Source organism: Molossus molossus, unplaced genomic scaffold (genome assembly GCF_014108415.1).
Source record: "Molossus molossus isolate mMolMol1 unplaced genomic scaffold, mMolMol1.p scaffold_m16_p_1, whole genome shotgun sequence".
In the NCBI taxonomy this organism is placed as follows: Eukaryota; Metazoa; Chordata; class Mammalia; order Chiroptera; family Molossidae; genus Molossus; species Molossus molossus.
In genome coordinates this window covers 217,739,669-217,757,742 of record NW_023425344.1, presented here as the reverse complement: position 1 = coordinate 217,757,742, position 18,074 = coordinate 217,739,669, and the positions used below count along the sequence as shown (strand labels likewise).

The 18,074-nt window shown below is 42.3% G+C and overlaps 1 protein-coding gene across 3 annotated transcripts in view; it reads left to right on the top strand.

The window, feature by feature from the left end:
* Nucleotides 1–7,005: 7,005 nt before the first annotated feature.
* Nucleotides 7,006–18,074, top strand: part of PPP2R5E (protein phosphatase 2 regulatory subunit B'epsilon) — a 141,259-nt gene continuing 130,190 nt past the window's right edge. For 2 of the 3 annotated variants that reach the window (XM_036253203.1, XM_036253187.1), the window contains exons 1-2: nt 7,006–7,562; nt 9,739–9,902. In XM_036253203.1, the coding sequence (XP_036109096.1) occupies nt 9,746–9,902 (157 nt within the window). In that variant the 5' untranslated portion in view covers nt 7,006–7,562; nt 9,739–9,745. The remainder of the gene's footprint in view (nt 7,563–9,738; nt 9,903–18,074) is intronic. The other variant, XM_036253197.1, reaches the window with a different exon arrangement.

Here is an 18,074-nt window from a genome sequence, read left to right as displayed (position 1 = left end):
GGCCAGAATTGAACCGGGGTCTCATTGGTCTGAGGGCCAACGCTCTAACCGCTAAGCCAAACAGGCCAGGGGCTCACATTAGTGTTTTTTTTTCTCTCTCTCTCCCTCCAACTCCATCTGAAGATAAATGGAAAAATATCCTTGGGTGAGGATTAAAAAAAAAAAGATTAGATTTCATTTAGTTCAACTCTTAGAAAATCCCAGATTCAGGGACTAAGAGTAAACAGGCTTGGAGAGGTTAAGTAACTTGCCTATGTACTTCAGATTCTATTGGGCGGGAACTTACTGGCTCATAGAACTGAAACTAGTTTCTGACATAAACGAATTCAGCAGCTCCAGTAGTGTTGTTAATACTCATCTTTTGCCAAGAAAATCTTCCACAGTCTTGGCTTCATCCAGGGTGGAGGAGAGGGAGGGAGATTATCAGGAGTAGCTTACATTATTTCTATGGTTTATGATCCAATAGGAAGAGAATCATCTTGCTCCTAGCATTCCCAGAGCAAATCTTGGGGAAGATCCAACCGATCCTCTTGGGTTGTGTCCCCATCTTTCCTGGCGATGGAAGAGGGAAGCAGCATCAGCATGGTTAACAGTCCCACCAGGATCACATGAAGTGAGGGGCGTGGTCCTCAAAAAAAAGAAAAGAAAAGAAAAAGTGGGCATGGGTGCGAAGCAGATATCCCCCACACCAAGGTCAGGCCATTACTAAAGGCAGGGTGAGGACTGGAGACCAGGACCTCAGTCCTTCCACAGTTCTGGAAGCTACAGTGAGGAAAGGAAATACAGGCAAACTTAGAGCAAAACTAGTTGGAGCCTCTCTTAAAGGAACATAGAGTAGAAGGAAAGATAAAGCTCTGAAACAATGTTAGGTCAAATAACTATTTTTTAACTTTCAGAACTATATGGATATTGTAAAAAGCAAGTCCCTGTTGTCGCTAACGAACGGTCCCCCCAGTTCTGTAAGTCAGTGTGGAAGTGGATGGAAAGGCATGCCTCCTCGTGCCTTGTTTTCTTCCTGTCCCAGTGGGATGTGCCAGAATCAGAAAAAAAGGGGGGGGGGGACTTTTTAAAGAAAAGCTTCTAGATGGATAAAAAAGTATTAGAATAATAAAGTGGATGATTAGGGTACTAACTAGCATTTATTGAGCAGTTAACATGTGCCAGGCACTGTAGCAAGTGCATAACTTCATTTAAATTGATGCCTATTCTTTGAGTTAGGAAGTGTTAGTCTTTTTTTTTTTATCCTCACCTGAGGACATTTTTCCATTTTTTTTGTTCAGACAGAGTGGGAAAGAGAGAGAGGGAGAGAGAGAGAGAGAGAGAGAGAGAGAGAGAGAGAGAGGGAGAGAGAGAAACATGACAGGGACACATCGAGTGGCTGCCACCCGCATGACCAACCAGGGCCGGGGACAAACTGCAACTGAGGCACTGTCCCTAGCGGGAACTGAACCCGGGTCTCTCTGGACCGCAAGCCAACGCTCTAACCGCTGAGCCAAACCGGCCAGGGTGGAAGTGTTAGTCTGATTCACAGCCCAGGGATCCAACGCTGTGAAGGAGCCTGATTGGCAGAGCTGGGATTCCACGTTGGATATATCTGAATCCAGAGCCTGTGTTCTCATCATTATGCTTATGATTAGTTATAGCTTTAGTTCATTTAATTGTGTAATTTGACTATTTTTACAAGTAAAAGTATTACTTGTGGTACATTATTTTGTGTTTTATCCTATATAAAATAAAGTGTACTTGAAGCTGGCTTTCTCTTTCCTGTTAGTTTTTCATTTTTTCTTCCCCATCAGTGACATAGGGCCCTTCTTCCCGTCTTGATCCATCAGTAATACCTAGGACCTCTCACTGCTCAGTAGGGAATTAGAGCACCCAAACATTTTAAACCTCAAGCAATAATCATACACATTAATCACATGGAAAGCCATGAGGAACATCTGAAACTGTAACTGCACTATTTAAATTATGACCCAAGAAAATATCTCTGCTGAGGGTATTTCCTATTTAGATAAATGTGGCTTAAAAAAGTCTACACTAGCCCGGCCGGTGTAGCTCACTGGTTGAGCATTGACCCATGTACCAAGAAGCTGCCAGTTTAGCCCTGGTCGGTTTGGCTCAGTGGTTGGAGCGTAGGCCTGTAAACCAGAGTCCCGGGTTTGGTTCTCGCTAGGGGCATGTACCAATAAATAAATAAATACAGTAAATAAGGAAACATTAAAAAAAAAAAAAGTTGCCAGTTCATTTCCTGGTCAGGGCACATGCCGGGGGGCATGCGGGAGGCTGCCAATCGATATCCTCTCTCATCGATGTTTCTCTCTCCTTTCCTCTCTAAAATCAATAAAGAAAAAATATTTTTTAAAAAAGTCTACACTAGCTGTTGTGCATACTCCTTTTACCTAAAAGAGCAGCAGCTTTTGCCTCAGGTTTTTTTCACTGTTGTTTCCTCTCAGCCCAGACCCAGCTTCATGTACTCTCCAGCTCCCACACACAAACTGGGCTAGTCTACCTTCTGTGATGATGCCTTCCCAGCATAGGTCTTTTCTTCCTCTATTGGTTGATAATTGCTTTGATACTGCTGCTGCTTATTATCTTAGCCCTTCTTTAGTTCACCAGCCACCATTTGATAGTCTATGTCTTCTAATCACATGGCTATCCCGCCAGCAGATTAACGATAAGCTCAGCCTTGATATCTGGAAAGTGAGTGCTTTCATCAGATAGCAATGAACAGTGTTTTGTCATTTGAGAATGGCTTCCTAGATGGCTATAATGTATTTCATTTTGTATGATCTACAATAGCAGTCTCCACTTTTTTGATCATTCATTCCAATCAATATATTCTTGGGGAGCAATTCTTAACCAAATATAATGTATATATATTTATTTATAAAGTATACACATGTGCTATGGTTACTGGAAAGAGGACCTGACCCTTGGCGGCTTTGCGTAGGGTCAGCTGGTAGTGTGTGGGTTCTTGACTTTGTGTAGAAAACATTTCACAAGTTCAGGTGAAGTTTAGAAGACATTTATTAAAGCTGGGGACAGCCCTGGCCAGTTTGGCTCAGCGGTTGAGCGTCGACCTGTGGACTAGAGCGTCCCAGATTCAGTTCCCGCTAGGAGCATGTACCACAAAAAAATAAAATAAATAAAAAAAAATAAATAAAGCTGGGGACAGTGAAGCAAGAAAGGGCTGGGAAAATGAGCCTAGGCTGGGCTGCTTTCGCTCACCAAGAAGTCAGAGAAAAGGGGTACCTGGGACTGGTCCAGGGGGTTTGTCTGGGACAAACTGCTGCTGCCCATTGCTGCCCTGGTTGCAAACCTTGTGGGGTCTCAGAGCCTAGGAGATGCACGCCTGTGGGGCAAGAAAAGAGGGGACGTGGGTGTGCTCCTGGAAGGAACAGTGCATGCTGGGTCCTCTGTCTTGAGGCTTTTCTCTCTCTCTTGCAGGTGGGAATCTTAGAGGAGGTTTCCAATAGAATATTCCAGTTTTCAAGGTGTGCTCCTTGTCTTCACTGATTGGTCAGTGTCCGGGAGGGGGCTGCGGTGATGGTCATTAGTCATTGCAGCTGGTCCTGGTATTGCCCACTTGGTTTTGCTGCTTTTCTGGGTCTGGAGCTGAAATGTAACTGAGGCCTAGATGCTATTTCTAGGGAGGTGAGCTTCTGAATCTGCTGTAATTGCTCTGTCAGTTTGTTCACCTGTCTCAGTTTCCATTCCACTTGTCCTGGTTTACTGCCCTGCCTCAGTCATCATTAGCTTATAACTCAAATACAGTATATGCTTAGGGTGAAGTTTATTGCTAATGGTACAGGATATGAATCCACATTTAAAATAATCTTGATAAATTTATATATATATAAACATATATATATTTAATCCTCACCTGAGGATATTTTTCCATTTATCATCAGATAAAGTGGGAGGGAGAGAGAGAAACATTGACTTGTTGCCTCCCACACGACCCAACCAGGGCCAGGGATGAACCAAAACCGAGGTATGTGCCCTTGATCAGAATTGAACCCGTGACTCATTGGTTTGCGAGCTGGCACTCTAACCGCTGAGCCAAATCAGCCAGGGCTGAATTGATATTTTTTAAGCCAAAATTCGTTTGAATTTATTAGATCATTATTTTAACTTTGAAACGTGGCTATCAAAGATCTGATACTAGAAGGGTCAATTCTGTCATTTGCTTGTTTTCCTGTGATTTCTTTGCAGTGGACTCTGGTAAAGTCACCTATTTTCTATGGGTTAATGAAACCTAGATAATATAAACAGTAAATCCACTTAACTGAACTTAATAAACTTCAATGTCACTACGTGTTGGCAGAGACTGACTGGTTTGGACCACCACAGCCAACCCCTGGAAATGGGTTTCTCCTTGAGGATGTCTCCCATGCTGTTACAGGCCTAGAGACCATACCATGGATGGAGTGCAGGGTTATATACTCATCCTGTATATAAAATAATAGTTGAGCCCGGATGGTGTGACTCAGTGGTTGAGCATCAACCCATGCACCACGAGGTTCCCTGTTGGATTCCGGTCAGGGTACATGCCTAGGGTTGCAGGCTCAATCCCAGCAGGGGGCATGCAGGAGGCAGCCCATCCATGTTGTCTTTCATAGATGTTTCTATCTCTCTCCCTTCTTCTCTTTAAAATCAATAAAAAACATATTTAAAAAAATTATTTGAGCTTAACGCTTTCCTTTCTCAATTTGAGTTAAGCATAAATAGATGTTCTTATATTTTCTTCTCCTACTCCCAAATGGATTGCTTTACACTATTCTTGACTCCTTGGATGCATGTATTTCCTCTAGAACTATTGGTTCAAGGTACAGTTTTTAGTTTTTGGGATGTGCTCCTAGCAGGAACCAAACCTGGGACTCTCTGGTCCGAAGGCCGAAGCTCCAACTGCTGAGCCAAACCGGTCAGGGTTCAAGGTACAGTTTCTCACACTGGCAAGCCTGTTTTGATTTAAAAAGACATGCTCTTTTCAGTTACTCTGCCATTTTATAGAAATAGTTTTGAAATGAATTGTCTTTATAGAGATCCATAATTTGCAAGCAAAATCCCCACTCTACAAAATATGAAATGTTCTAAGCACCAGCTGTGAGCATTTCAAACGTGCACTACTCTTTAACAGTTCAACTGTTGCCAAGGAAAATTGAGTTGGCTTTAAAATCTTCCTTAGTTTTAATTCTACATCTACCCTCAATCAGAGATTGAGCAAACAAGTTCTTGGACAGTGAAGTTTTCATGAAGACTGATAAAAGAATTGAAATGTGGAAATTTAAGTTTCTTGAAGGTAGGAAACTGGTATTCTAGCCAGTTTTATAAGGCCTCATGGAGATGAACTTGATCAGAGCAAAAATGGGTACTATTAAAAGTGGCCAATCACCTGGAGTCAGTAGGGGGAGCCTGCTTTCATCTATGAGAGCCATCTTTTCCTGTTTTTCATTTCTGTTCAAAATAGGTATATTTTTTCTTTCATAGCACAAAATTTTTTTCCCCCAGTCAGGTGCCATTTCTGGGAATGAGCATAGACATTTGCAACACTTGATGGTTAACACAAACGAGATATGCAATGCATTTTTTTGGTCACCACTTGCATGCACATATGGTATGTATAGTTTATAGATAGTTCTATTTCCTAACTGTATGGAAAACATGATATGATGCTGAGGGGGAAAAGTAGGCTACAGAACAACACATACCATATTAGAAAAAAAAAATACCGGGGGGGGGATACACCAAAATGCTAATTATGAATGTAAATTCCGCCCCCCCCCGCATTTACCAAGTTTTGAACAGTTAGTACTCTCACATTTGTAATTAGCATTAAGAGTTTCTTTCTTACTTTTTCTTGCCCCTCCCCATCCCCCGCGAAAGAGGTATGTAGTGTGCATTCAAATGAGTGGTGTCCAAGAATATTCCCTTGAAACGCACCATTTGGCGTAGGGTCACCAAGGATGCAAACACATCTCTAAATATTTTATCACTTGTTCTAGCTAAAGTTAAGTCAAGGCTTCTCCTTAAACTCTTTCTGATCCACTCAGCTAATTAAAAGCTCCCAAGGAAAATTGGGAGCTCCTCCAGCTCGGAGCAGGGGTTTCTCCGGAGCTCTGTGCAGCTGGAGGGACGGTGCGGTGGATCTTAATAAATGATTGCGGCGCGTGGAGACAGCGTTCCCACCTGTATAAGCTACACTGAGCCGCCCTCCACCAAGGTTTGCAGGAGCTTCAGGGAGCTGACGTTCAAAAGAGAGGTTTAGGGAAAAGGAGACGGGGTGAGAGGGAATTGGAAGCGATACCCAACCCTTGGCCAGGCCCCAGGGGCTCAGATTTCGGTGCCAGGTCTCCCACAAGGTTCAGCGGAGAGCGACTGCCGTGGGTTTCACAGCGGGCTGCAGGGGCCCATTTATACAAGCGCGGGTGGGATATCTTATTTCTGTCTACGCAGCGCTGGTTTCCATCCTGAGTGGGGCTCCTCGAGCCCAGAAGGGCCACCCTGGCTGCTGAAGGGGGCGGAATCCAGGCCGGGGACTTCCCCACCCTTAGCCGATCGTGGCCCTTGGAATCCTCTGGTTGAAGACGGCGGCCGCCCAGAGGTTCCGCATTGCGTGGAAACCCATTCCATCGATCTGTCGGTCGCACACCTCCGGGTTTAAAGCGCTCCTCTCAGGCCTAGCAGTCGCACTGACTACCCTCTTTACCCTCTCCAAGCTACCCAGCCTCCTGGCGGAAGCGGCAGCAGCGCGGCCGGAGATCGCGGTTGCATCCGGGTCTCTCTCTCTCTCAGCCCAATCCTGGGTCTCCTCTCTTCCCACCCTCCTATTTCTCCGCCCCCCCGCCGCCAATCCCTGATCGGCCCTCAGCCGAACCTGCTGGCATGGGAGTGAAGGCGGACGCCGGCCAATGAGACCTCGCTTCCCGTTTGAAGCCTCCAGTGAGTGGGCGCCGGGGGCGGGCGCTGCTGGCCAGAAGGTTCGGTTGCGCGTGTGCCATGGACTCAGCCGCCCGGTGATATTGACAATAGGAGAGAGAAAGGGGCATTGACGGGGACCCATCGCGGGTACTGAACGGCGACTCTGGCAGCGGCGGCTCTAGCTCCAGCGGCTCCTCCTCCTTCGCCTTCCTTCTCTTGCTGCTGCTGCGGATCTAGTCTTCCTCCCTCCCTTCCCCCCCCTCCCCACGTCGTCGCCGCCGCCGCCAGGTCCCGGGCAACGAGCAGAGGCGCCGCCCGCCGGGAATGTGAGCGAGGAACCACCGGCGGAGCCGCAACGGGATCGGTGCCGATTTGATGGGACGGGCCCGCGGGGGAGGATCGTGAGGCCGTCGCCGCCGGAGCGCTGAGATTCTGGTCCGGTCGTGAGGCCTAGAGGCACAGCCGCCGCGGAACCGGAGGGACGCCGCGCCGGACAGCCGTCGCCCCGGGCTCCCTGCCGCTGTCCGGACCTCCCCCCGCAAGTCAGGGTCCCGCCACCCGCCCCCGCTGCGGCCCTCTCGCCCATCTCCCGCCCCTCAAAACCACAGATCATCTTCGGATTCTTCCCCAGAAGCTTCAAGGTAACTTCGTCCCTCCAGCCCCGCGGCTCGCCCGCTTCCCTTCTGCCTCCGTGTCTTCCTGGGGCCGCCTCCGTGTCTTCCTGGGGAACCTGCAGGGCACCAGTCTCGGAGGCCTGGCCCGGGCAAGCGAGGAGTGCGGTGGGCTGGGGTGCGGGAGAGGGAGGGCCTGTGCCACTTGTCTGATTTACCTGCAAACGCTCCTGATGATGCCTCTCATTCACTCTTTCCCCCTTGGCCCGCTTTTCTCCACCTTCCGGCATTGTAGACGTATTCTTGTATCCCTTATCCACTGACCCGGCAGGGAGAAAAAGGGAGATTGGGGTTGTGAGGAGGATTCTGTAGCAGCTTATCTTCAGGGCTTGAGGTGGGGGTGGGTAGGAGCAAAGGGAGTATGTGAGCCATCCCTACAGACGAACCCCTTCCCTGTCGTTCTCCTTCACCCCAGTACCTTCTTTGGATGATCCTGAGCCTTGGAAATGCCCGATGCCCACCGCTTAGAGGATGGCAAAGCTTCGGGCGCCTTGGTCCAGGGCTAAACCTGTTTCTCCGGGCTTTGCACCGACCCGCTGCTAGTGCACGTTCAGTTCTGCAGCGCTTTAGGGTTGAGATCCTTGACGTTTATTCTTGGCCAGGGATGTAAAGGGCAGGTGATTAAAAAAAAATTGCTGCCAATAAACCACCTTTACAAATGGGATTTGAAGAATAAAGAAGGGACAAAAAGAGTGATGGAGGAACAGGATTTACTGAAATCTTGGGTTGTTACAGTTAAAGGAAATCTAAATAATTCACATGCCAGATTGGAAAAAGGGCCCCTAAATTTACAATTTACAAATGTGATGTGGAGCTTTTCCTGATGCATTCTTTATGAAAAATTTTAAGTGATCTTTCCTCTGTAGTCATTCATAGTTTAAAATTTCATTTTGAATCTGTCACATTTTATTTAAGACTAAGTTAGGTAGATTTCTAAAAACTTTTTTTTAAGAGAACCAGAATTCCAACCCTCAACATCATGTGTTGTGTGTGTGTGTTGTTGTTGTTATTTTTGCTTTGTCAGAATCCAGGTAATTGAGGTAACTTTTTATTCTTACAAGTTCAGGAAGAAACTACCTTACACTTTTATTTAGAGGTTAAAAAACACTTGTCTTATGTTTGGACAGGTGATTAACTGCATTTCAGCATTTCCCCCATATGCATTATTTCTGTTCAAGTCTACCATTAATCTTGCATGAAGCCTCCATACCATGGAAATGATGGCATCTGTTTTAATTGATGAATGAAATTGAGCTTTATTAACACTTGTTACTCTTAGGAAATAGCCTTCTTTTTAATATTATCACAGAATTAAAAAATCCAAGAGAACTGTTCAGTTTTATCTGTTTGATGGAATGAAAATTAATATTTGATGATGAACTTCAAGGGAACTCAACTTGGTTGTCAAAGTAGGCTGTGAATTTAAGTTTTCATTTCAACTTTGGTACATGATTTCCTCATAGTTCTGTTTATTAAGTTTTAACAACTTAAGATGGCTTCATTCAAAAAAGAAGACATCTTTGAAATGATTTTAATTATGCTTTTATATGTTCTGTTTAAAGTAATATAGCCTGTTCTCATTTGCAGTGTGGTATAGTTTATCATAGCCAACACAGCAAGCACATTGCATTAAAAGTCATGCCTAGATAGTTTCAGTAATTGTTAAGTTTCACTTGCTGTGAAACCTTAAGTGTAGATTCTTGAAGTACAATAAGAATTTCTACTGCAGAACCCATTCATAATATTAAATATCTTGGGAAAATGTATCAATGGAAGTTTTCCAGCTGCAGAATAGCTCCAACATTACTTCAGGAATCTCAGAATGAAAAGAGCTTTATAGTTAGAAAATGAGTAGATAGCGCAGAGTTCTTCAAGTCTAAATGAGCACCTTTAGTGCTTATCATAGCAGGAACAGCATAATACATTAGAATTACAATATTTGTGTATGGTAGTCATATTACTTTTGTTTTTCACCAAGTTTTTAAGTTTTTAAAATGAGCATAATTTTTCTTAATTGATTTTATTTGCTTTCTTTGTTACATATTCCCATTTTCATGAATATTGTATATGGGAATTTTAGAATTTGTGCAACTCACATCTATGCTTTTGCCTTGGGAATATGTTTATGTTACCTATTTCTCTTCAGTAGGGATATGTCCTCAGCACCAACTACTCCTCCATCAGTGGATAAAGTAGACGGATTTTCTCGGAAGTCCGTCAGAAAAGCCAGACAGAAGAGGTCGCAAAGTTCCTCACAGTTTAGGTCTCAAGGCAAGCCTATTGAGTTAACACCTCTGCCACTGCTGAAAGGTAAGGCTCGTGACCAGGTGATGGTTTCCTTTTCAGTTGATCTTTTTATATGTATATATAATTTCCTTTTTGTAGAGATTCATATTTGTTAAAATTTTGTGTTACAAATTGTGGGATGGGAGATTTCAGACTTGTTGAAGTTACTGGTGTGTGACCAGATAAACCATTCCTCCTTTAAAAAAATTTTTTTTTTTTTTAAATTTTATCCTCACCTAAGGATATTTTTTCCCATTGATTTTTCTTAAAGAAAGTGGAAGGGAGGAAGGGGGAGAGAGAGAGAGAGACAGAGAGAAACATCAGTGTGAGGGAGACACATCGATTGGTTGCCCCCTGCTCAGGCAACAAAAGGGCAAGAGGAACAAACCCGAAATCCAGGTATGCACTCTTGATTGGAATTGAATCCATGACCCTTTGGTTTGTGGGCTGACGCTCCAACCACTGAACCACATCTACCAGGGCCTCATTCTCCCGTTTAAAGGGCTCAATTTAGCCCGGCTGGTGTGACTCAGTGGATTGAGCGTCATCCCATGGACTGAGAGGTCTTGGTTTGATTCCTGGTCAGGGAAGATGCCCTGGTTTTGGGTTCAATCCTCAGTGGGGTGTGTGCAGGAGGCAGCCAATCGATGTTTCTCTCTGACATTGATGTTTCTCTCTCTCCCCCTCTCTCTCTAAAAAAATAATCAATAAAAACATTTAAAAAAACACAAAGGGTTCAATTGAACATAAATATGGATAAATGAAAATAAACTTATTATTAGAAAGATCTCTCACATTAATAAGTAGGAAAATTGAATGCCAGAGAAACTTTAGATGTCTGGGTCTGTAGTTTTAATTTTTTCTTTTGTTGACGTTTGGTTGTACACGCTGTATGCAATGACAGTTTCAAATTGTACAGTCTTAGTTACAGGAAGTAGACCTAGTAGAAGAGATGGTACCATTAACTTACATGTAAAAAATGATGTTTGAAAGATTTTATTTTTAAAAATCAAGAAGAAAATGGTCAGTTAGTAACTGATTGCATGCATTTGTGTTTTCATATAGTATAAATATAAAGTGTATGTGATGATTATATTTGTTTAATACTACTTTTTCCATTGGAATGAATTAAGGACTGATTTTTAAAATATGTACCTGTTTTTTCTAAAATAGACCTTTCAACTTTTGTTTAGGTATGTGGATACTTTTTGTTCCTTTAAATTTTCATCTGTGTGCTTTGTGCTTATGAACAGGCATTGTTTGAAATCTATTGAAACATAACATTTATAGCATGGAAACTATCAGAATCTACCTTTGAAGGTAGATTTTTGCCTGCCTAGCACTTAAGAGTGAAGAGAAAGGAGACATGAACAATGCAATGCACTATAGTGGCTCAGAGGAAATCAAAACCCATTTTGCTAGTTCATGCACGAACATTTATTTCTGTAAAACTTTGTGAAATCAGAAGTTATTATAAGAAACACTGGAGATTGACTAGAGGATCCTTAAAATTTAGCCTAGGATATTTCAAGCTTGTATTTTTCCCATGTGAACATTTTTTTTTTTTAAAGGGAGGGAGATTCATAAATGAAATTCTAATATTTGTACTTAAAATTAGTGGAAACTAAATGAATACTGATTACTGTAAAGATGGTACATCTATCAATTAGTAAAAATGAACTCCATGAGTTGGGGGGAGGTAGGATTCTGGCAAAAGATTTTGCTGGTAACAATGAAAATAGTCTTTATGAGGCTTTGGAAGAAAAATGAAGGAAAAACTCTCTAGGGATAAAACTAACCATGCTTGAAATACAAAGTTGGGAGGCATATTGGATTCTTTAGTAACTAACTTATTTAATCTGAACTAGACATATAGTAGCATCTTTAGCATCTTTATCTGGCAAAGGACTTCATTTTGAGGAAGCAAATTAAACTTTTTTAGGATTAGAAAGAATTTTAAACTTTGTTATATTAATTTCTTGGGGTGTATGGTAATCATTTATGTTAGAACTTAACTAACCACTCATAACCAGGGTATTGATTTTGTGGGTAGTGAAAGAGACATATGTGAGAAGAATTTGGCACGTTTTAATATTTTGCTGTCTTTTCTCTCTTTTTTATTGTAAGCTATACGTAATATAAAATTGGCCATTTTAACCACTTTTAAGTGTGCATTAGGTTACCGCTCTAACCGCTGAGCCAAACTGGCCAGGGCTAACCACTTTTAAGTGTGTATTAAGTACATTCACACTGTTGTGCATGCATCACCACCACTCATCTCCAGAACGTTATCGTTATCATCTTCCCCAGTGAAACTCTGTATCCATTGAACGTTAACTCCCCATTCCCCCTACCCTTAACCCCTTGGCAGCCACCCTTTTACTTGCTGTCTCAATGACTTACACTCCTCTAGGAACCTCATATAAGTGGAATTATACAATATTTTTACTTTTGTGACTGGCTTATTATTTTTTTAATATGTTTTTATTGATTTTGCTAGAGAAAGGAAGGGAGAGAGAGAAACATTGATATGAGAGAAAAACATCGATTGGTCTCCTCCTGCACGCTTCCTACTGAAGGTATAGCCCGAAATCCAGGCATGTGCCCCGGGCCTCCAGAATAGAACTGGGATCTCTCAGTCCATGGGACGGTGCTCAGCCCATTGAGCCACAACTGGCTGGGCATGACTGGCTTATTTTACTTAGAATAATGTCCTCAAGGTTCATCCGTGTTGTAGGTAGGTCAGAATTTTCTTCCTTTTTAAGGCTGAATATATTCCAGCGTATGTATATATTACATATTGTTTATCCACCTGTCAGTGAACAAACAGTTGGGTTACTACCACCTTTTGGTTATTGTGAATAATGCTGTTCTGAACATGGGTGTACAAATATCTGTTTGAGTCCCTGCTTTCATTTTTTTTGGGTATAGACCACTGAGAAATGGAATTGCTGGATCAAATGTTTAATTTTTTTTTTTTTTTTGGTATGTGCCCCTGGCGGGAACCGAACCCGGGACTCTCTGGTCCACAGGCCAACGCTCCAACTGCTGAACCAAACCAGCCAGGGCTGTTTAATGGTTTTTGTAAGACTCACCATACTATTTTTCACAGCAGCGGGATCATTTTATGTTCCTACCAGCAATCCAATTTCTCGACATCCTCAGCAGCATTTATTTTCTGTTTTTGAAAACAGCCATCATAATGTGTATGAAGTGGTAATTCATTGTGGTTTAGATTTCCATTTCCCTAATGATTAGTGATAAGCATCTTTTCATGTGCTTATTGGCCATTTGTATATCTTTCTCTCTCTCTCTTTTATTTTTTATATGGTTTTTGTTCTTTTTTAAGTCAGGGTTTTTATTTTATTTATTTATTTTTTTGTTAATCTTTACCTGAGGATATTTTTCTATTGATTTTTAGATAGAGTAGAAGGAAAGGAGAGAGAGAAACATTGGTATGAGAGAGGCACATCGATTGGTGGCCTCCCACATGATCCCAACCAGGGCAGGGGATTGAATCTGCAACCCAAGTACATGCCCTTGACCGGAATCAAACCCATGACCCTCTGGTTCGAGGGTCGACACTCTAACCACTGAGACACACCAGCCAGGGCTCCTTTTCTTATTTTTTAAGTGAAGTCTGGTAGATGGAAAAATTTTCAGGAACTTTGCTCTCCAAGAATATGATATTTGTTAACTTGTCTATTTTGCCACTGTGGGAGAATTAGAGAGCACAAGACCATGTAATGCTAGAATATCCATAAGCTTAATTCCAGATGGATTAAAAGTGATTCTTGTGTAGTAAGCCCGTTCTGGGAAAATATTCTGGAAAACATTCCATAAATTAGATTTCCATATCTATAGAATGACAAATATCACATATAGACTTTAGAAATATGTATTTGCTGTTGATTTTCATAGTGAAAGTAAGGAGTTTGTTAAGTGACACTTGTTTTCTTACAAATTGACCTTTTGTGTGTTGCCATTTTACCAACTTTAGGAAGTAACTTATGGAATATAAAGTAAATATAGGAGGTCCAGCTGGTGTGGCTCAGTGGTTGAGCGTCGACCCATGCACCAGTTCGATTCCTGGTCAGGGCACATGCCCAGGTTGTGGGCCCAATCCCCAGTGGGGCATGCAGGAGGCAGCCAGTCGATGTTCTCTCTCATAGATGTTTCTTTCTCTCTCCCTCTCCCTTCCTCTCTCTCTAAAATCAACAAAGAAAAAAAAAAAAAGAAAATATAGGACTTTATTTTTGCCATTTCTTTTCATTTTTAAAAATTATTTTTTTATTTGGAAAATCACAGAAGTAAAAGAAGTAATTTGTAGAAGGAATGGGCTTAGGAAACAAGTTACAGAGGTACAGGAAGGGCCCTTGGAGTTTGGGAGTGAGGAAGGCGAAGGTAATGATGAGGCCCTGGGAGAGGGGGAGGGGGAGGGAAAGGCAGAGGAGCAGGACTAATCCTGGGAAGGAGAGCACCACTGGTCCTCTATCCTAAGGGTTTTAAGGGTGGAGATTTTAGGGGAGGTCCTAGGGACCTGATCTGAGATGGAACCCAAAAACTTGGTATATCTGGATGATGCACTAACCAGCTATGCCACCGGCCAGGGCTTTGGGCCATTTCTTTAGGAGAAACTAGAATTAATTACATGTGCATGCCAAAGGGTAGTTATTATTTAATTTTTTATAGTACTGTATTGCTTTAAGTAAATTGGTAGGGTTCAGTTAATTTTATTTGGGGGTACAGTCAGTATAAATTGCAGTTCAATTTTGTGGGTTCTTAAAAAAATTTTTTTTTTCTTTATTGATTTTAGAGGGAGAGCAAGGGAAAGAGAGACAGAAACATCGATGAGAGAGAATGTCGATGGGCTCAGTGGACAAGGGCATGTACCTCAGTTGCGATTGGTCCCTGGCCCTGGTTGGGATTGTACAGGAGGCAGCCACTTGATGTGTTCTTTCACATCAATGTTTCTGTCTCTCTCTTCCTCCCACTTTATCTAAACAAAAAAATAGAAAAATGTCCTTGGGTGAGGATGAAAAAAAAAAAAAGATTAGGTACCTTCCAGTAGGTAATACATTTAGCTCCGTGCTGGGTACATTGTAGGAGTTGAAGAATATTAATTATTATAAATTTAGGAAGAACTGTGTAATGGAAAATGCTTTTCAGTTGATTTCTATTTTTTAAATACATTACATGGATTATTTCCATTTAAGGAAGAAAAATATGGAGTATATATATGTATAGCTGTGAGAATTAGACTTTTAAAGCAAAAAGGAGAACTAATTCTTATGGAACAATCTCAGCAGTACTGCTTAGTCAACATCAGTTTCAAACTGACTTCTGATTTCAAGAATAAGAACTTAAAAGTGGCAAATATAATTATCTTCAAGGGAAATTCCATCTGTGGAGAGTTAGCCAGATAAAATTTTTGTTAAATAACTTAATTGGAAGTTGTCTACTAGGACAGGATCTCCACCAATTTTTTTTTGTAATTGCTTACTCCTATCAGTAAAAATAACATATATATCTGTTTATATATTATATGCATATGCTATTATACAAATATGTAATGCCCATTAAGAATATACACGGACATAGGAAGTTAAAGAGGACAATATTGAAAAATAAAATGTATAGAGTTCTAATACTTAATTTTTATATTTCCTTTTCTCTTGCCCATCCCCCAACACCTGCACCGGCCCTGAACACATCCTTGTTTTGAGATTTTGCTTCTAAGAGTGCACCTCCTTTTTAGGTTTTGAGCCTTGTTAGTTTTATAGCATGTTGTTTTGAGCCAGAGAGAGAGACATGAAGGGGTGAATGAGAAAACTTCTTGAAGTTTGTGTCCAGGCTTTTGACTTTATTGCATTTTAAAGAAACAAAATCTGAAGTGAGGATTTTGCCAGTTTAAGGAGTATCATAGATGGTTCTTTGTCAAGGTCTGTTATCTTGAGGGCTCTTATCTTGCTATTGGTGGGTGGGTTTCAGAGGGCCCTTGACCCTCTTGAAATTCCAGGCAGTATGTCGTGTCTCTGTTCACATTGACATGTTTCTGGGAAAGGCTGTCGAGTTTTTATCTGATTCTCAGGAGTTTCTCCGCAGGCAGGAACTGCTGCGCTGGTGGTAGGCGTCAGTCCGTTTCCTTACTCAGTAGAGGGAGAGTTCTTGTCATATAATCCCTTTCTGTAGAAAGGAAACCTCATGATAAGAGGTTTCTTCTGCATGTCTCTCCTGATTTTTAATTCTTTTTAATGTCAAACAGAATTTTAGAAGGTGTTTGAAGGTAGAAGTTACTGCATGACTACAGGGTAGTGGTTTGGAAAATTAAGCTAGGTGAGTAGGAACCCCAATGGTAAAATTGAATGTGCCTATGAAAAAGCATTTTTCCTGGAAAGAAGTTAGGAGGAGACACTCAAGTTACCTTTGCTGGCGAATAAATGGTTTAGAAGGAGAAGAGAAGCGGTGTCTGTTGGTTCTACTGTGCGCCCTGCGATGTAATACATGGTGTCACATTGAAGCTTCCCAACAGCACTGAGAGCAGGATGTTTGCTGTTAACCCTGCGCAGTAACCTGCCCAGTCCTGTAGAGAGAGCCTGGGTTGGGACCCCAGGCCCATCTGTTCCAAGGCCAGTGCCTTCTCTGTTATGCACATTAACAGTAGATGAACACAGATGAGCACTGGAGCTAATTGCCATCTTGCTCACGCTGTGCTGGGGTGATGTACTAAGTGAATCATCTTACTACCTTTTTGTTTTTGGTTAATCCTCACCAGAGAATAATTTTCCATAGATTTTTAGACAGAGTGGAAGGGAGGGAGAAAGAGAGAGAAAGAAACATTGATGCGAGAGAGAGACATTGATTGCTTGCCTCCAAATGGGCCCCTACTGGTCATGGGGATCGAACCTGCAACCCAGGACGTGCCTTTGACTGGGAATCGAACCTGAGACCCTTCAGTCCTTGGGCCAACGCTCCAACCGCTGAGTCAAGCTGGTCAGGTTTATCTTATTACCTTTTGAAGGAACCTGAAAATTGTGAGGATACTGAAGTGATGAGAAAGATAAACGAAGAAAAGAAGGGTGGGGGCAGCCCGGCAGGCAGCAGCACTGTGGGGAGATATAGGTAGGTGGTGATGGGGAAGATTCATGGTGGAGCAGTGGGCTCAGCTCCTTGGAAGGGTCAGGCAGTGCAGCCAAGAGGGGCAGGAAGGGTTGCCAGCACCTCCCGATGGTAGGGAGGGGAAGGTGCTGCCCTGGACTTCTGTGGGACTCAGATGCTGTCACAGTGAAGGCATGTCAGCCACGGGGTGGTTAGGGCTTGGTAAACTGGTAGCATTCTGCCAGTGGTGGCCTACTATTCATCTTTCCATCATTGGGAATTAGTTTATAGGAAAGGGCGTGGGTTCAAGTAGAGGTGATAATCCTAGCTTTGTGAACCTCTTGGGAGCTTCAATTTCCACTCTTGTAAAATGGGACTGATACTTTCAGGGTGGTTGTAAGGCCTGAGGTAGATAAACTGCCTAATGTGTGATTAGTTGCTTAATAAATATTCCTTCCCTTATTCTGTTTGTCATTGATCTTGTTTTGAGTCACTCTTCTGGACCTGGATCCTGTTTTAGATACACAGTGTTGTGAGGAAGGGATCTGGCAGAAGTTCATTCGTTTATGTAGGCACCAGGAAAGACTTTCATTTGATGGTGATGCTACATTTTAATTTCATTAATTTGTGGTTGCTTGTGCCTGGAACACTGTTCAAAGTAAAATGGTAAAACATTAAAAGGAACATGGAAAAACCGGGACTTGGCATCATTTCAGGAAAAGTACAGTACTGTACTTCTGTACTTCTGATAAGGAAGATACAGACTTTCAAACGATCCTTTTATCAAAGCAGCCCTAGAAGGCAGTATCTGGAAATAGAAGGGGACACTCCTCTGCCACATCTTACAGTGAGATTTCAGAGTGGGTTCAGATTCCTAAGGAGTTCTCTTAGGTTAGCCATTTGCAAATCACAGACATCATGTGCCTTGCACATTCTAGGCATATAACACTTTCTTTTTGAATGAATATTTTAGAATCAAGGACATTGTGGCAAAAATTAGTTTCTTTTGAGGGTCAGGAGGCTACTTCAACCTTTGTCTCGTCCAGTTAATTTTCTAGAAAGATAGTGATGCATCAGAAGGACTGGTGTTTTTCCCTA